We start from the raw sequence: 15,574 nt of genomic DNA on the forward strand, positions 1-15,574 counted from the left end.
TCCTCTTCAAACATCTGATAGTGAAAAGAACGGCCTCCCATTTATAAGAACACAATTTCCTGTTCGGCTTTGCTTTGCCTTAACAATTAACAAATCTCAAGGACAAACTCTTGATTATGTGGGGATTTACCTTCGTGAGCCGGTTTTCTCTCATGGACAGTTGTACGTAGCCTTATCTAGAGCTAAAACATCAGCTGCAGTTAAAATTCTCATTGTGCCTGGAACTTTTGGAGACATTAAAGTTGATTGCAAGACTAGAAATGTTGTATTCCAAGAAATATTTCAGCTAACTCAGCACTGATGTTATTACGGTTTAGGTATATCATACAGATTTATCCATTCATTATTCTTTGACTAATATGGTACTTTATGGCCATAATAACTTTCTTCTTTTTCAAGAATGATTGTTGCTGTATATATGAATCCTTCTGATATCTTTCTTCCTTTGTATACATGAAAATGTAGAATGGAAAAGTTGCTCACAATAAAAGAAATTATGCCTGAAATGCAAAGTTGGACATGCAAAATCACAGTTCAAGAAAAACAGCAAGTTACTCAATCAATGTCCACCCCAACAAAAAAGCAAAAGTTCATATTTATTGATGCTGAGGTACACAAATTGTTTCGCAGAAAATATTATTGCCTATTGTGCCATGGTTCTTGCAAAAGTATAAACCATGGACTGTGGTATGTAATTAAATTCCTCTGTTCCATTATCAAAAGGTTATATAAGGATACTATTGTTTTCTGCATTCCAGTTGTCTGTCTTATTGATGCTATTTGGAAGGTTAGTTTGTGGTAACTTATGTTATAATACAACAGGGATCAAAAGTTGAAGGCATTATTTTCAACAATGGCATCCTTAGAATGAGCTCAATCCTTCAAGTTTATAAGAAATACAACATATCCTGAAGTGAAGCCAATCTTACCAAAATATCAGACTGCTGAAATAACTCATCAGTGGACAATCACGAGCAAAACTGTTATTGAAGAGGTTCTTGATGATGAAGATATAATGCCTGTCAAGTTCAACTATACAAAGTTTACAGATTTGGCACAGTATATGGACGATAAGACTAAATCAGTTGGTATATCTCATTACTTTATCTATATAAATAGTATGCATATCTCTGCATGAAATATTCAACAAATTTTTCCTTTTTCCAGATGTCCTTGGAATAGTTATTGAAGCATTGGAGAAAAAGGCAATTACTACACACTACAGAGAGTCTATTGTTCAAAAGTTTGTGCTTGTGAATGAAAAGTAAGATGTCCAATTCTCATCTTATATATAACGATCAGTAGTTATAATTTCTCCTATTACATATATCTTATTAAATACTAATTATTTATTTCATAGTAGATTGCAAACTGTTGTACTTTCTATGTGGGATGATTTCATCAAAAATGAAGGAGAACAGATAATTTCTGCCATGAACAACTATCCTGTTATTATTGCCCGAAGGATAAAAGTCAACAACTACAATGGTAACTTACAATTTAATGCCTAACCATTATCTGATACATTTATATCCATATATAAGTCTCTCTAACAAATGATGCTGAGTCAATAAATATTCTCTATAGGTGTTTCTTTGTCCACATGGTTTGATTCTGCAATCCTCGTTGATCCTCCTGTTCAAGGAGCAAGGGAACTAAAGAATTGGTTTTGATTTATCTCTTCCCTTTCATTATCATTCTTAGCAGTTCATGATTCATGAAATATAATTTATTCTTTACTTCTTTAACCTTATTTTATTATAGGGCAATAAGAAATAGCAAGGAGTTGACAGTTATTCTGGAACAGAAAACTTATACTAGATACAATCCAGAACTTTCATTGAAACCAGATCAAAAGGCCACCTTAATTTGCAATGTTAATCCTACCCACAAGGTATAAACATCTTCACTGATAGTTTATTTTACGGTACATTTATTTATCAAACAACATATTCATACTTTTTACTTTTGAATTTAGAGTACAGGGGTCAAAGCACAGTTCAGTTTCCAGCACATATTTCAAAAATACTGGTATATGAGCTGCAACAAATGTTATTGAGGTACTACAGCAGCACATGAAGTCATTTTTAGCTGTAATACTTGTAAAGAAAAACATCCTGCTGAACCAAGGTTCATTACTAAAACCAATCTTTTTTTTCGATAAAGCTTTAAAGTTTACTATCATCATCACTTTTTACACATGCTAAACTTTTATTTACAAACATTTTTGCAGGTGTCGCTTTGATGTGGATTTACGGGATCATACTGGAGTTATCACAGCTTCTATCTTTGGAGAACAAGCTGAACAACTGCTGACGTTCAATGTTCTTGAAATAATGGAACACTTTAAGTAGGTTCATGTTCAACTTATTATTCACTTATCCTAAATCACAAATTGAAACCATATTCTCTGCTTTCTGAAAACTTTTTCTTAAATGCTTTCTAATTCACAGAACATTGAACTTCCACTTGAAATCGTCCACAAAGAACTTGACTCAAAGTGGTTCTTGGTACACATTAAGCCAGTACAAACTCAAGTTGCAGATACAAAGCAGCGATATACAATCATTTATTATTCTGAGATTGCCGATGCTGCTACCCCAATTTCTTCTGTCAATGAATCAATCATTCCCTTTCTATCAGTTCATAATCAAGATGGCCCTTCACAGACCACAACTTCAGGTATATAAATATACTTATCACAGATAAATAATCCTTTTTTCTTACTCCAAATTAATCTCATTCTTCTCCAGGCACTTTAACTACTGAAGAAAACAATCCAACTTCAAAGATTCGTCTTTCACTAAATCAAAAGTTTAATCAGGCTGAAGAACCAGAAAAAAATGCTTCTCAGCTTGAAGGAACTAGCTGCAGCAAGTAGCCAAAACTGAACTAAGTTCTCATGTTCTATAGTTTCTTTTGAAACTTAGGATTGCTACTTTGAAACTAAATTGCTGCTCTATGCTTTTTGTTCAGCAATTTATGATTTTAAGAAATCATGGTATTGCTGTTGTGTTTTGTTTAGCAACTTATGATTCCCAGAAATCAGAAAATGACTGCTACTTAACTATGTTGTTCCTTGTTTCAGAATTACATTTCTTTAAATGTAGACATACTACTTATTTTGGAGCTTTGTTTTTCCCATCTGTTATATGCAATTGTGTGATTCTTTTACTGGAGTTAACTTGTGTAAAAAAATCACAGGAAAAAAGATGGAATAGCATAAGATAAGAACTTGAGGCGGGGAGGGTATTACAATATATCAACCTATATCTCTTGCTAAACTATATATAGAACCCAAATGATGGTCCTGATGCAATCCTGCTAGACATTTTTATCACCAGAAAGCAGTTTTATGTGTGTCATTTGCTGATAGGCTTCCCAGTTTCCCTAACATGTATATCTTGCTTTAGTTTTGGAATCACAATGTGCAATAGGGAAATGACAGGAAGTATCAAACGGAATTTGTTCACAAGTTGGTTCTTGGTATCCATGATCTATCATAATGGCTCGGTGTTACTTTTGTAGTTTTGTTTGCTTTTTTGTTCTTGTTATGGAGTATTTTGGCTTCAAATAGTGGTGTTTTGCAGCGCATTGACCAGGTGTATACCTTCTCCTATTTCGATAAGTTCTTATGCCAATGCCAATGCCTATTTAGAACATAGGGCAGTATTAACCCGATAGACCAACTTTTCTGATAGCAATTTCCTTGGTTGCAACTTTTTATGTTGTCTCTAATTAAATCACCAGGGACTTGTGTTGCCACGACTTCTTGCTCTTTCTCTGGCCTTACTGTTTTATTGTGCTCCTTAGTGTATTCTGCCTTAGTATCTCTTCTAGAAGTTAAGGTTACCTATTACAAACTCTGACTTACTGGATAGTGTTTGATTCAGCAGTAGAATAAACTCTTTGAAGGGTAACTAGCTAAATAACAGTCGACAAGCAATGTCTGTAATAGTTCCATGGCCATGATGAAGCTGTTTGAAGCTTTTTTTGAGCCATTTATGATTTCAAGAAATCATAGTATTGCTGCTGTCTTTTCTTCAGTAACTTATCATTGCCAGAATTAATAGAATAACCACTGTTTAACTATACTCTTCCTTGTTTCAAGATTACATAACAATCTTTTCTTCTCCACGCAAAATCCTTTATTTGTCAAGTTAAATGTTTTATCTTATCAAAATTGTTTCCATTTACCTTTCTTCTTCAATTTACCTTTCTTACACGTATAAAAATACAGATTCACATACCAAACCACGTGCTCATTCCTGAATCATTCTCATTTACAGCAACGTTATGTCATTTTTATTATTCTGACAACATGCACCAACTACATATTCAACCACCTTCATTAATTATTCCTGTTCTTATTTCAACCATCTTCATTAATTATTCCTGTTCTTATACATTCATTTTGTTAAATTTTTTTTTTCTAAATTTCTTCATTCTCTATATATACCTATCTTTTCTATCCTAGACTTCCTAACTCTACTCCTACCATACATTCATAACTCCTTCAGATTGAAAATCTTTTATCATTTCTAAACTTTCATCTTTCACTTGAATTTTAAACCTTACTACCAACTACAACAAATCCATACCTGACTTTTCTTCAAAATGGCAAATACTATTTCACAAAGATGTTGCTTTCTCATCCGATGCAAAAATAGAGGCCAGGTACATTCCTTTTTGTACAACAGCATACGTTTCCAAATTTTTCTCTAATTTACATTTCATCTAAAATATTGTTATCTTAATATCATATGCAGGTTTTACCTCCTCTATTCAAATCATTACTATCTCAACATGGCCGTCACACAATTACCTTCATGCACGGAACAAAACAATGGAATATTACAGTAAATGCTGACTCGTTTGGAGCAGGATGGGATAAATATTGTGAAGAAAATATTACTAATGAACATCACATACTATTGCTTCGACATATTGGGAATTTATTTTTTGATGTTATTAATTTTTGTGAATTGCAACAACAAGTTAATCTCAGATGGACAGTCCCTCTAACCAACCTTCATCTTCAGCAAAATTGTATACATTCATAATACATCTTTATCCTTTCTATTTCATAGTAATGTTCCAATCTTACATTATTTATTCCAACAAAAATATTTCTTATGTGTAGTTCATGTTAATCTGCAAATTCATGAAGAAATAGTGACATCTTCACTTCAACCTCATTTTTCGCAAGATTTATCCACTTCAGTATGCTTCTATCAGAACTTTCACTTAGCCAACCCATATACATTGGTAAATAATCCTTATTATATTTTCCTTAAATTATTCCCTACCTAACTCATTTCCTTCAACTTAGCTCACTAACTTTTACTTTTTGTATCAGAAAATCACACGATTTGTTGACTACTTTCTCAATGAACAAAAAACTCCGCTTATAGCTCTCAAAACTGGAGATAACATAACAAAAATTGGAATCAAAGGCAAGCGGCTCAAAAAAAATTGGAAAGCTTTCATTGTTCAACATCAACTCCAGCACAATGACGTCCTTATTTTCATTCCAGAATTGAAGACCGTCTTTACTGTTTTAATATTTAACAGCAATGGGGATGAAAAAATTTTCCCTTGGTACCCTGTATTTCATATCCATTATTATAATTAGCCAATTTATTATTATAATTAGTCATTAACTTTTTGTATTTGTAACATTATTCATGAACTATATTATCCTTATTTATTAATACTCTGTGATTGATCAATAAACATGATTTCATAGCTAAAAATACTATAAAAAGATAAAAATCAATTACAAATTAAACTTTACATCCAATAACAATTTCCTTTTAATAAACATTTACCTTCTTATCCATCTTAGTAATAGTTCACCTACTTCATATATAACTGTCATTTATTTTACCAAAAAATTTTACATTGTAATATGATACCATACATTTCAAAAGCAAAAAATTTTCCACAATATATTTTACAATTATCTACCATTTCATATCCAATTTATCAAATCATCACCTTCTACTTTATAAATAAAACTTTAGATATAATTCCATATACAGTTTCATATAATTCCATTCTAACATTTTCAGCTATCACATACACCACTCTCCTACATTTACTCCTTTCTTGCTTTTACTTTTCGTTATATGATTTCAGCCTATTTCATTAATCTAAACTGAACAACCTATACAGTTTACATGTTTCTTTTTATTCTAACATCACACCAACCCTCAATGACCAATACAAGACAGGGCATAATTGCATTGATCCACCGCGCTTAGCGCGGCCATACCCACCTAGTATACTCCTATTGGCTTTTAAGTGACAAGGATCGCACACCGTTTGTACCCGTGTTCGGCAGGTCAAATCATGCATACTGTACATAGTATCTTGATAAAAAAACTGACACCGGTAATAGATCCACACCCCATTCCCCTATCTATGTGCCAAGCCTTGGTGGCTTGATTAAGGTCTGGAGGCTACAGAATGTATTGCTAGATGTAGTATATGCTAGAAACTTCTGGAGCGTTCTAGGCTATTCAAAAATCTTGTAGAATGGCTTAGAGTCTTGTAAATAAGAGTGGACTTGTGTAGATACTTCTAGAGTCTATGTGTAAAGTACATTTTATGTAGAATTCTCTAGGAATGTTCTAGGTTATTCAAGAGTCTTGTGGAATGGTCTAGAATCTTGTAGATAAGAGTGGACTTGTATAGATCCTTCTAGAGTCCAAGTGTAAAGTACATTTTGTGTAGAATTCTCTAGAGTTGTGTAGAGTTTCTTGACTTGCCTATAAATAGGTCAAGTCCTTTTCATTTGTGGTAACCTTTATACAAGAGTTCTCAAGTGCAATAAAGAAGCTTTCCTTTGCCTCCAATACTTTCTCTTTTTGCTATTACTTTTACGCTTCCGCACAACTTTTGTGCACTTGGTGTTTAGTCTGAATTAGCCAACTGTTCATAGCTCAAGTTTTGAATGATAGCTAATGTCGCACGGAGTGTTGTCTTGTAAGAAAACAAGCAGCCCGTGACATAAGGAATTAGCCATCAAACAAAATAAATTATTGTACAAAAAAAATTTATACGTTGCATTTTTTAAAAAAAAATTATTGACTACCAGGCTTTTGCTTTCCATATGCTTTAGTATTTACTGCAATTTTGTACTTAGATTGAGACTGACAAAAATCTTAATAGTGTAAGTGTGTATCAATTGTGACTTTCAAAATATCAATTTCAGTTAAAATTAAGAGTTGTATTGAGTGTGACTATCAGGAAATCAAATTCAGTTTAAGTTAATGTTTTGTACTAAATTTGACGTTAAAGAAATCAAATTTAGTTAAATTTGAAACTTTGTATTATATGACCTAAAACACTCAAATTTAGTCATTTAAATAAGTTTATACTGGATGATACTTTCAAAAAATTACATATAGTTAAAATTAGGAGTTTCTACTAAATGGGACTATCAAAAAATCAAATTAGATTAAAGTTGATATTTTGTACTAAATGTGAGTTTAAAAAATTAAATCTAGTTAGACATAAAATATTGTGTTGAATTTGAATTTCAAATTAACAAATTAAATTAAGAATTTCTATTGAATGTGAATTTTAAAAATTCATATTTAGATATAATTTGGAGTTGGTAGCAAATGTGATTTTTCAAAAATAAAATTCAGTCAAATATAAATTTTATAATAAATGTGACTTTAAAAAAACTTAAATTAGTTAAATGTAAAAGTTTATACTGAATGTGACCGTCAAATTATCAAATTCAATTAAAATTAAGAATTCCCACTGACGTTCAGAAAATCACATTTCATTAAAATTGAAAGTTTGTAATTAATGTGACTTTCAAGTAATCAAATTCAATTAAATATGATATTTTCCATTAATGTGACTTTTCTTGGCTGCTGCTCCATCTCTGCCAAGTTTGTAATTAATGTGTCTTTCAAGTAATCAAATTAAATTAAATATGATATTTTCCATTAATGTAACGAAGATTAGATTGAGTTTTTTGCCAAGTTTGTCTGCTACAAGTTTTTTAGAAACTTTAGCTACAGACTACAGTAACCTCAAAAAATTTCTCAAAGTTTTTAAACTATACACTTCAAAATATTCAAAAATTTACACACTTCAAAAAAATTTTTAAAAACTTCTACAGTAAGTTACAGTAAAATTTTAGACAAACACCTAAAAAACTCACTTGCCAAACGGGGCCCAAATTCAATCAAATTCATAACCAAGTTGCTGCACTAGAATTTCATGAAAGGATACTTCAAGGTATAAGTTAACTTCCTTAGTTGGTCCAACCTCCCCCTTAACATAACCATTCAACGCCCTACTGCTATCTATCCTCCTAAAGGTGTTTATTTTCCCAATCATAGAACACCTTACGACCATATACATCATCACTCAGTTAATCTATCCACTTCGAAAACACTTAGACCTATACACTCAATATAGTCAAAAACACACAAATCTCCACCTTCGTAATGGGGATCAAGAGTATATGATATGAGGCCTCCATGGTGACATCTTAATGTAATAAATGTGCTGCCCGTTTCTGGTTAAAGAAAACAATATATATCAGAAAAAAAGTGATTGTTAATTTTCATCATTTCATACAATAAACTGTTGACCCACACAACAACTTTCTAACAAGGACCACTTTAACACTTTTTCCATACACATGGCCGAATACAACCAAAATTTGCATTATTGTTTATTAGTCACTCTCACCACAAAATTGTAGTCAAGCAGAAACTATTACACAAACATAAAGGACCACATTCACACTGTAATAATCAAACCAAGACAAATTTTTTAATTTATTTATACCTCATACAAATGGCCAGATCTGGAAAAAGAATAGCCATAAATTATAGTGAAGAACCATTTCCAAAAAAGTACAAACACAAGGGACCACATATAAGGTATCCTTCTCTAAAAAAACACATAACTTTATGCAATGTAATTGTTGATTTTGGGTATAAATACCGTAATTTGGGGGTGGACAAATGTGGAGCTCTTTCTTCCGCAATGCCATTTTTTTCTTCATCTAAAATGCTCCACGGATGCCGTCTATGCCCTCCTTCTTGCCAGCAGGTGCTCGAAATTGTTACGGTGAGATTGGCCAAAAAAACTTTTAGGGCTGAAGAATGGAGAAGAAAGAAGGAGAAGACTGGAACTTTTCCCTTTTGCTATTTTTCAAATTTTCGTCCGTTAGAAAAAGTGGCTCCGTTCGGTTTGACCCGATTTTATTGGGTATAAAGTTGGATTTGACGGAGCGTGTTTCTCACATGCAAAGTTCCGTCCCAATTAAATAATTGTCCTTCATTTCCCGTCAATTGTCCTTAATTGGCCAAAATTACGGAACTTTGAGGATGAAATATGTTTTGGGTGAAACTGGTCAACAACCCAAATTTTGAGGATGAAAAATGCATTTTTCCCTTTCTACTAAATATGAGTTTCAAAAGTCAAATAAAGTTAAACATAAAAGTTTGAATTGAATGTCACTTCAGAATATCAAATTCAATTAAAATTAAGCATTTTTGAGGAACTTGACTTTCAGGATATCAAATTGATTTAAAATTGAAATTTGTACTAAATGTAACTTTAAAAAACCAAATTAAAATGAACTTTTTTTCAATTTGTTTTTCCTTCCCTCTTACCACTAAACTCAACCCTCCCCCATCAAATTAAACTAAACAATTTATACTGAGTAGGACTTCAAAATGTCAAATTTAGTTAAAATTAAAAATTCGTAATAATTGTGACCTTTAGGAAATCACATTTAGTTAAAAGTAAGAGTTTGTACTTAATATGACTTTTAAATTTAGTTGAATATGAGATATTGTACTAATGCAAGTTTAAAAAAGAAAAAACAAATGAGGTTAAATGTAAAAATTTGTGCTCAATGTGACATTCAATAATCAAATTCAATAAAAATTGAGAGTTTGTAGCAAATGTTGAGAGTTTTATTTAAATGAACCGTAAAAGTTTGTAGCGAATGTCACATTGAGAGTTTTATTTAAATGAAGGGTTATTATTACTTTACCTTCTTAACGTTTAGTGCCACTATCAATTTCCCCCTTAACGTTATCTTTTAGTCACTTTACCCCTAAGATTAACGGTCAAATTTAACGGAGTTTGTTAATTAAAGTGAAAAGACATGTTTAATCCTTAAAATTATTATTACTTTACCCCCATAAACTATAGTCTCATTATCAATTTACCCCCTAAAGTTATTTTTTAGACAATTTATCCTACCATTAAACCAACTTAGCAAGTTAAAAAACTTTAGAAGAAAATACCCTCCTCTTTGCATAATAAAAATATTTAGAGTGCCTCTTCTTCTTTTTAGTATTAAGAAAAAAAGTCAAAATATTAATTTCTTTTGTCTTGGTAATCTTATTAATATCAAAAAAGAATAGAAAGATGGAGAGGGGGAGGGGTAGGGGGAGAGGGAGAGACCCCAATTCATTTTTAAAAAATTACAAATAAGAAAGAATTAAATACTTTATTATTTTAAAATTATTTCACTTTTCTGTTTACTACCAAATTCTAATCATAATCTCGACAATCTTAATGTAATATGATAATGTTAGACTTTTCTTTATTTTCTTTCTTTGCAAAATCTAATTTTCTTTCTTTTTCTTTTCTCTCTCTTTTTCTTTTCCTAGTATTAATAAGTGTGAAAAAAGAAATTTGAGAAAACCCTTTTATTTTTATGCTTTTCAATCTCTTAAAGTGAAAAAAAGGGAAGAATAACCATTCCAACTTTTATATTTTTAATTATATATAAAAAAGGGTAAATATATTGAAAATTTTTTGACCATACTAGTTAGATTAACAATGAAGTAAAATGCCTAGAAAATAATGTAAAGAACTAAAGTGATTGTATCACTATAATCTAAACGAATAAAGTGATTGTATCACTATAATAACAATGTAGTAATGCTATAAAATAAAAGGGTATTTTTGTCTAAAATTTCTTAACATGTTGAGTTGAATTACTTATGGGGATAAAGTGATTAAAAGATAACGTTAGGGGGTAAACTGAAAGTAGTGATATAGTTTAAGGGGGTAAAGTGATAATAACCCTTAAATGAACTGTAAAAGTTTGTAGCGAATGTGACCGTCAAACTATCAAACTAAGATTGAATCAAGAATTTGTACTGAATATGACATTTAGGAAATTAATGTCAATTAAAATTAAGAGCTTTCAACTAATTAAATTCACTTGAACATGAGATTTTGTACTACACATGTGTCTTAAAAAATAAAAAAAGTTAAAATAAAAGTTTGTGTTGCTAATGACTTTCAAAGTATTAAATTCTATTAAAATTAATAGTTTTTACTGAATTTGAGTTTCAAAAATCATGTTCAATTAAAATTAAAATTAAAATTTATTACTGAACATAAATTAAAAAAAAAATCAAATTAAGTTAAACATGAAAGTTTGTTGTGAACGTGACTTTCAAAATATCAAATTCAATTAAAAATGTAAGAATTTGTACATAATGTGACATTTAGGAAATCACATCCAGTTAAAACTAAGAATTTGTAATTAATATAAGCAATCAAATTTAGTTGAATATGAGATTTTATACTAAATATGAGTATAAAGAAACCAAATGAAGTTAAATATAAAAGTTTTTGCCGAATGTGACTTTTTCTTATCACCCTTTAAGTTTATTTACCAAGCTAATTTAAATATTTAATTGCACTTACAAATAAACCTATGTATGACAATAATAATTGATGTGCATACATGATTTTTTATCTTTTTGCTCAACATGTGTTTTCTTAATAATTGATGTACATTATTGATTTTAAAAAAAGTGCTTTACTAGACAAAAATGGATTGAGAAATGCTTGCTTTGTTATTGTTGAATTTGGGTTATCTAATAATATATCATCAAACTCAAAACAGGGAATTTCAACAATGAACAACTTTTTGTCTTCTTATTTCATTACATTATGAGAAGTGCATATGCAATTCAATTTATAGTCATTAAACGAATTTATAGCTCAAACGGTACTGGAATGAGGGGATCAAATCATCAAAACACTCAAAAGCAAATCACATATTGGGGGCCCTAAAAAAGTTTGACAAAATACTATTAGGTTACGTTATCCTTATCATGCTGCCACAGCCAATGCAGGATAGCAAACAAGAAATGGGCACAGCCACGACAGCAGAGTTACCTTATCACCTTGCACCAGAAAGCCATTTAGGCCAAAAGCACTTGCCTACTTTCAATCTATCCCAGAAAACTATTTTAGATCTTTTGAACACAAGATGCAGTAATTCTTATGAACACCTGAAGCAGGTTCACGCCTTGGTAGTAAAAACTGGCCATCTTCAGGACCATTTTGTTGCTGGAACTCTGGTCAAGTGCTATGCAAATCCTCAATTTGGTAGCTTAGACTGTTCGATCAAAGTTGTGCAACAGGTTCCCAATCCAAATGTTTTCGTTTGGAACTCAATGATTAAAGGGTGTCTAGATAATGAAGAGCACCGTAAGGCACTATCATTTTACTACAGGATGGTAGTTCTGAGTTGTAGGACTAATAATTATACATACCCGCCTCTGTTTAAGGCTTGCAGCATGGAACAAGCTGTTGAAGAAGGTCTGCAAATTCATGCTCATGTGGTAAAGAACTCTTTTGTTGAAGATGGCCATGTTAGATGTTCTGGGATTCAGATGTATGCATCTTTTGGACGGGTTGATGATGCTCGAAAACTGCTTGATGCTGGTGGGGAAACAGATGTAGTCTGTTGCAATGCTATGATTGATGGCTATATGAAATGTGGGGATGTTGATGCTGCAAGAGGGTTCTTTGAGGAAATGGTGAATAAGAACATTGGCTCTTGGAACGCGATGATTAATGGTTTCATGATAAATGGAATGATTGACAAGGCAAAAGATTATTTCAATGAAATGCCAGAGAAAGATGAGATTTCTTGGAGTGTCATGTTGGATGGCTATAATAGAGGAGGACAATTCAAGGAGGCTTTGGAAGTTTTCACAGAAATGCAAAGGGAAAATGTCAAGCTAAGGAAATTCATTCTCTCGAGCGCTCTCGCTACATGTACAAATTTGGGGGCTCTTGACCAAGGGAAATGGATTCATACTTACATAAGGAGAAATTCAATCCCATTGGATGCAGTATTAGGAACTTCTTTGTTAGACATGTATGCTAAATGCGGACGTATTGACTTGGCATGGGATATTTTTGAGAGCATGAAACAGAAAAAGGTCTTTTCTTGGAATGCAATGATTGGGGCACTTGCCATGCATGGTAGAGCAGAGGATGCATTTGACCTCTTCTTCCAGATGCAGAGGGAGAGGTTCAAGCCAAATGACATCACTTTTGTGACTATTCTCAATGCATGTGCTCATGCTGGATTGGTAGATGAAGGTATGAAGTACTTAAACGACATGAAAGAAGTGTATGGAGTTGAACCCACTGTGGAGCACTATGGCTGTGCTGTTGATATTTTGGGCAGGGCTGGGCTTCTTGGTGAAGCACTTGAACTGATAAACTCTATGCCCATGAAGCCAAATGCAGCTGTTTGGGGAACACTTCTAGGTGCTTGCAGGATTCACAAAAACATCGAGTTGGCTGAGAAAGTGGGGAGAATCTTGCTTGAGATGGAGCCAGAAAATAGCGGGCGCTATGCATTGCTATCAAACATCTATGCAAAGGCAGGAAGATGGGATGATGCTACGAAAATCAGAATGCTAATGAAAGAAAGGGGGGTAAGAACAATTCCTGGAAGAAGCATGATTGACCTGGATGGGGTGGTCCATGAATTCAGAATAGGAGAGCAAACACATCCACAATCGAAGGATGTCTACTTGATGTTGGGACAGATCATGAGAAGACTTCAATTGGCAGGCCATGTACCAAATACATCACAGGTCTTGTTTGATATTGGTGAAGAAGAGAAACAAACTGCCCTCAGATACCACACTGAAAGACTTGCAATAGCTTTTGGACTACTTAAAACTGCACCAGGATCAACTATTCATGTCACAAACAATCTTAGAGTATGTGAGGATTGCCACTCTGTTGTCAAGCTTATTTCCAAAATATACAGCAGGCAAATAATTTTGAGAGATCGTGTGCGATATCATCATTTCAGTGATGGGCATTGTTCTTGCAAGGACTTCTGGTAGCTCAGGTTGTTTGTTGATGCCAAAGCATAGGATTTCTTAGTGAATGTGAGTTCACAATATTCCTAAATGTACTAGATCAAAGTGCCACACCTATGTCACAGTGCCAGAAAAGATTCTATCACTCGAAGAGCTAAGCTGTAAAGAGGGATCGAAGCCGATAACTGCTCAGAGAAAATCATCAGATGATCGTGAGGATCCATTTTTGGATACCCTCCTCTTTTTCTCTGCAAAATCAAAGGAAACCAGGCATATGTCAGAAGCAGTAGAGGTGAATAGCGTGTTTGGTTTGCAAAATTTGCTCCCTGTCCAATAAGAATATGACAATCTCAAGCAATCAAGCAAGAATCCTTGTAGTAACTATCAATTTATGTTCAGACAAGCAAGCTCATTTTCCTTCTCAAGCTCAAATTATGACAGAAACAGGTCAAAAAAGACCAAAGAATATGAATTTCATCACATACTCCTGGTTGCAATTGCGCCATATTGCACAACAACGGGTGGAATCAGAGGTTGTAATGAATTTGATGAGCTCCAATGAGGGATGAGTTCCTAAGGTTCAAGAAATCTATACATTTTTACTATGAAACCAACGCCCAGAACTTCTTGTCATTGCTGGCAGCATAATGAAACCAACACATGAGTCTACATCTATACTATGAAACCAGCACCGGAAATTCTTGTCATTACTGCCATATATCAATTACACCACCACCTTATAATTTCTTTATCATTCCTTTTGAAATCCAGTTCATAGATTGGACAAGTAAATGGAACCGAGTTTATTTTGCAAGACAAAGCTCTTCAATTTGTTTTTTTTTTCCGAAGGTTTTATTCAAGTTAATTGGTTTTTATAATATCTTTATATTAAAGATTGAGTAAATATTTGGTAAGTTCTTCTTGCTTCTGCTCTGAGTTTGTCTAACATGCCATGTCAAAGTAGTACCCAATAGAAAATTTAGGCTTGTGATTCCATTCATTTTTGGCTCATTTATTCTTTTTCTTTTTTTTTTAAAATAATTTTCAAGTGTTTCAATAATATTAAGTTATATTATTCCCCCTTTTTTTTTATTTGTCTGAGATTTTCCCCCACACCTTAGAATATGAAAAATATTGTCATGGTGCCTCTTGAATTTAATTCTTAGTTTCTATCATAATGCTTCGAATTAGAATTCTACATCTGAACTACTCAAAAGCAAAATTATGCTATTGTGAATTTGTAATCATCATTATGTAACATTTTCCACTTTCTCATCCTTATTAGATTTATTCTTTGCTCTTGCAAAATTTGTCGGTTTTAATACTAACTATATCTCTTGCTCCTTCTTAAGGGTTTTGATTTCTCTTTTAATTTTACCTTGACGAATAAGGGAGATATGTTAAAGTGCTAACTGCTAAGGTTACCT

The 15,574-nt window shown here is 32.5% G+C and overlaps 1 protein-coding gene and 1 long non-coding RNA gene across 2 annotated transcripts; both read left to right on the plus strand.

The window, feature by feature from the left end:
* The first annotated feature begins 2,590 nt into the window (after positions 1 to 2,590).
* Positions 2,591 to 3,070, plus strand: LOC113760496. Its single transcript, XR_003467055.1, has 2 exons — positions 2,591 to 2,682; positions 2,754 to 3,070. It is a non-coding gene; the product is annotated as an uncharacterized LOC113760496 (long non-coding RNA).
* A 9,094-nt stretch (positions 3,071 to 12,164) lies between these two features.
* Positions 12,165 to 14,603, plus strand: LOC113762692 (pentatricopeptide repeat-containing protein At5g66520-like). The gene has a single exon (XM_027306250.1). The coding sequence runs from the start codon at positions 12,165 to 12,167 to the stop codon at positions 14,169 to 14,171; it is 2,007 nt and encodes a 668-aa protein (XP_027162051.1). The 3' UTR covers positions 14,172 to 14,603.
* The last annotated feature ends 971 nt before the right edge of the window (positions 14,604 to 15,574 follow it).

Source organism: Coffea eugenioides, chromosome 2 (genome assembly GCF_003713205.1).
Source record: "Coffea eugenioides isolate CCC68of chromosome 2, Ceug_1.0, whole genome shotgun sequence".
NCBI lineage: Eukaryota > Viridiplantae > Streptophyta > Magnoliopsida > Gentianales > Rubiaceae > Coffea > Coffea eugenioides.

What these genes read in the sequence shown, in the direction of transcription:
- LOC113762692 (XM_027306250.1), top strand. Translation starts at nt 12,165, where the DNA reads ATGGGCACAGCCACGACAGCAGAGTTACCTTATCACCTTGCACCAGAA.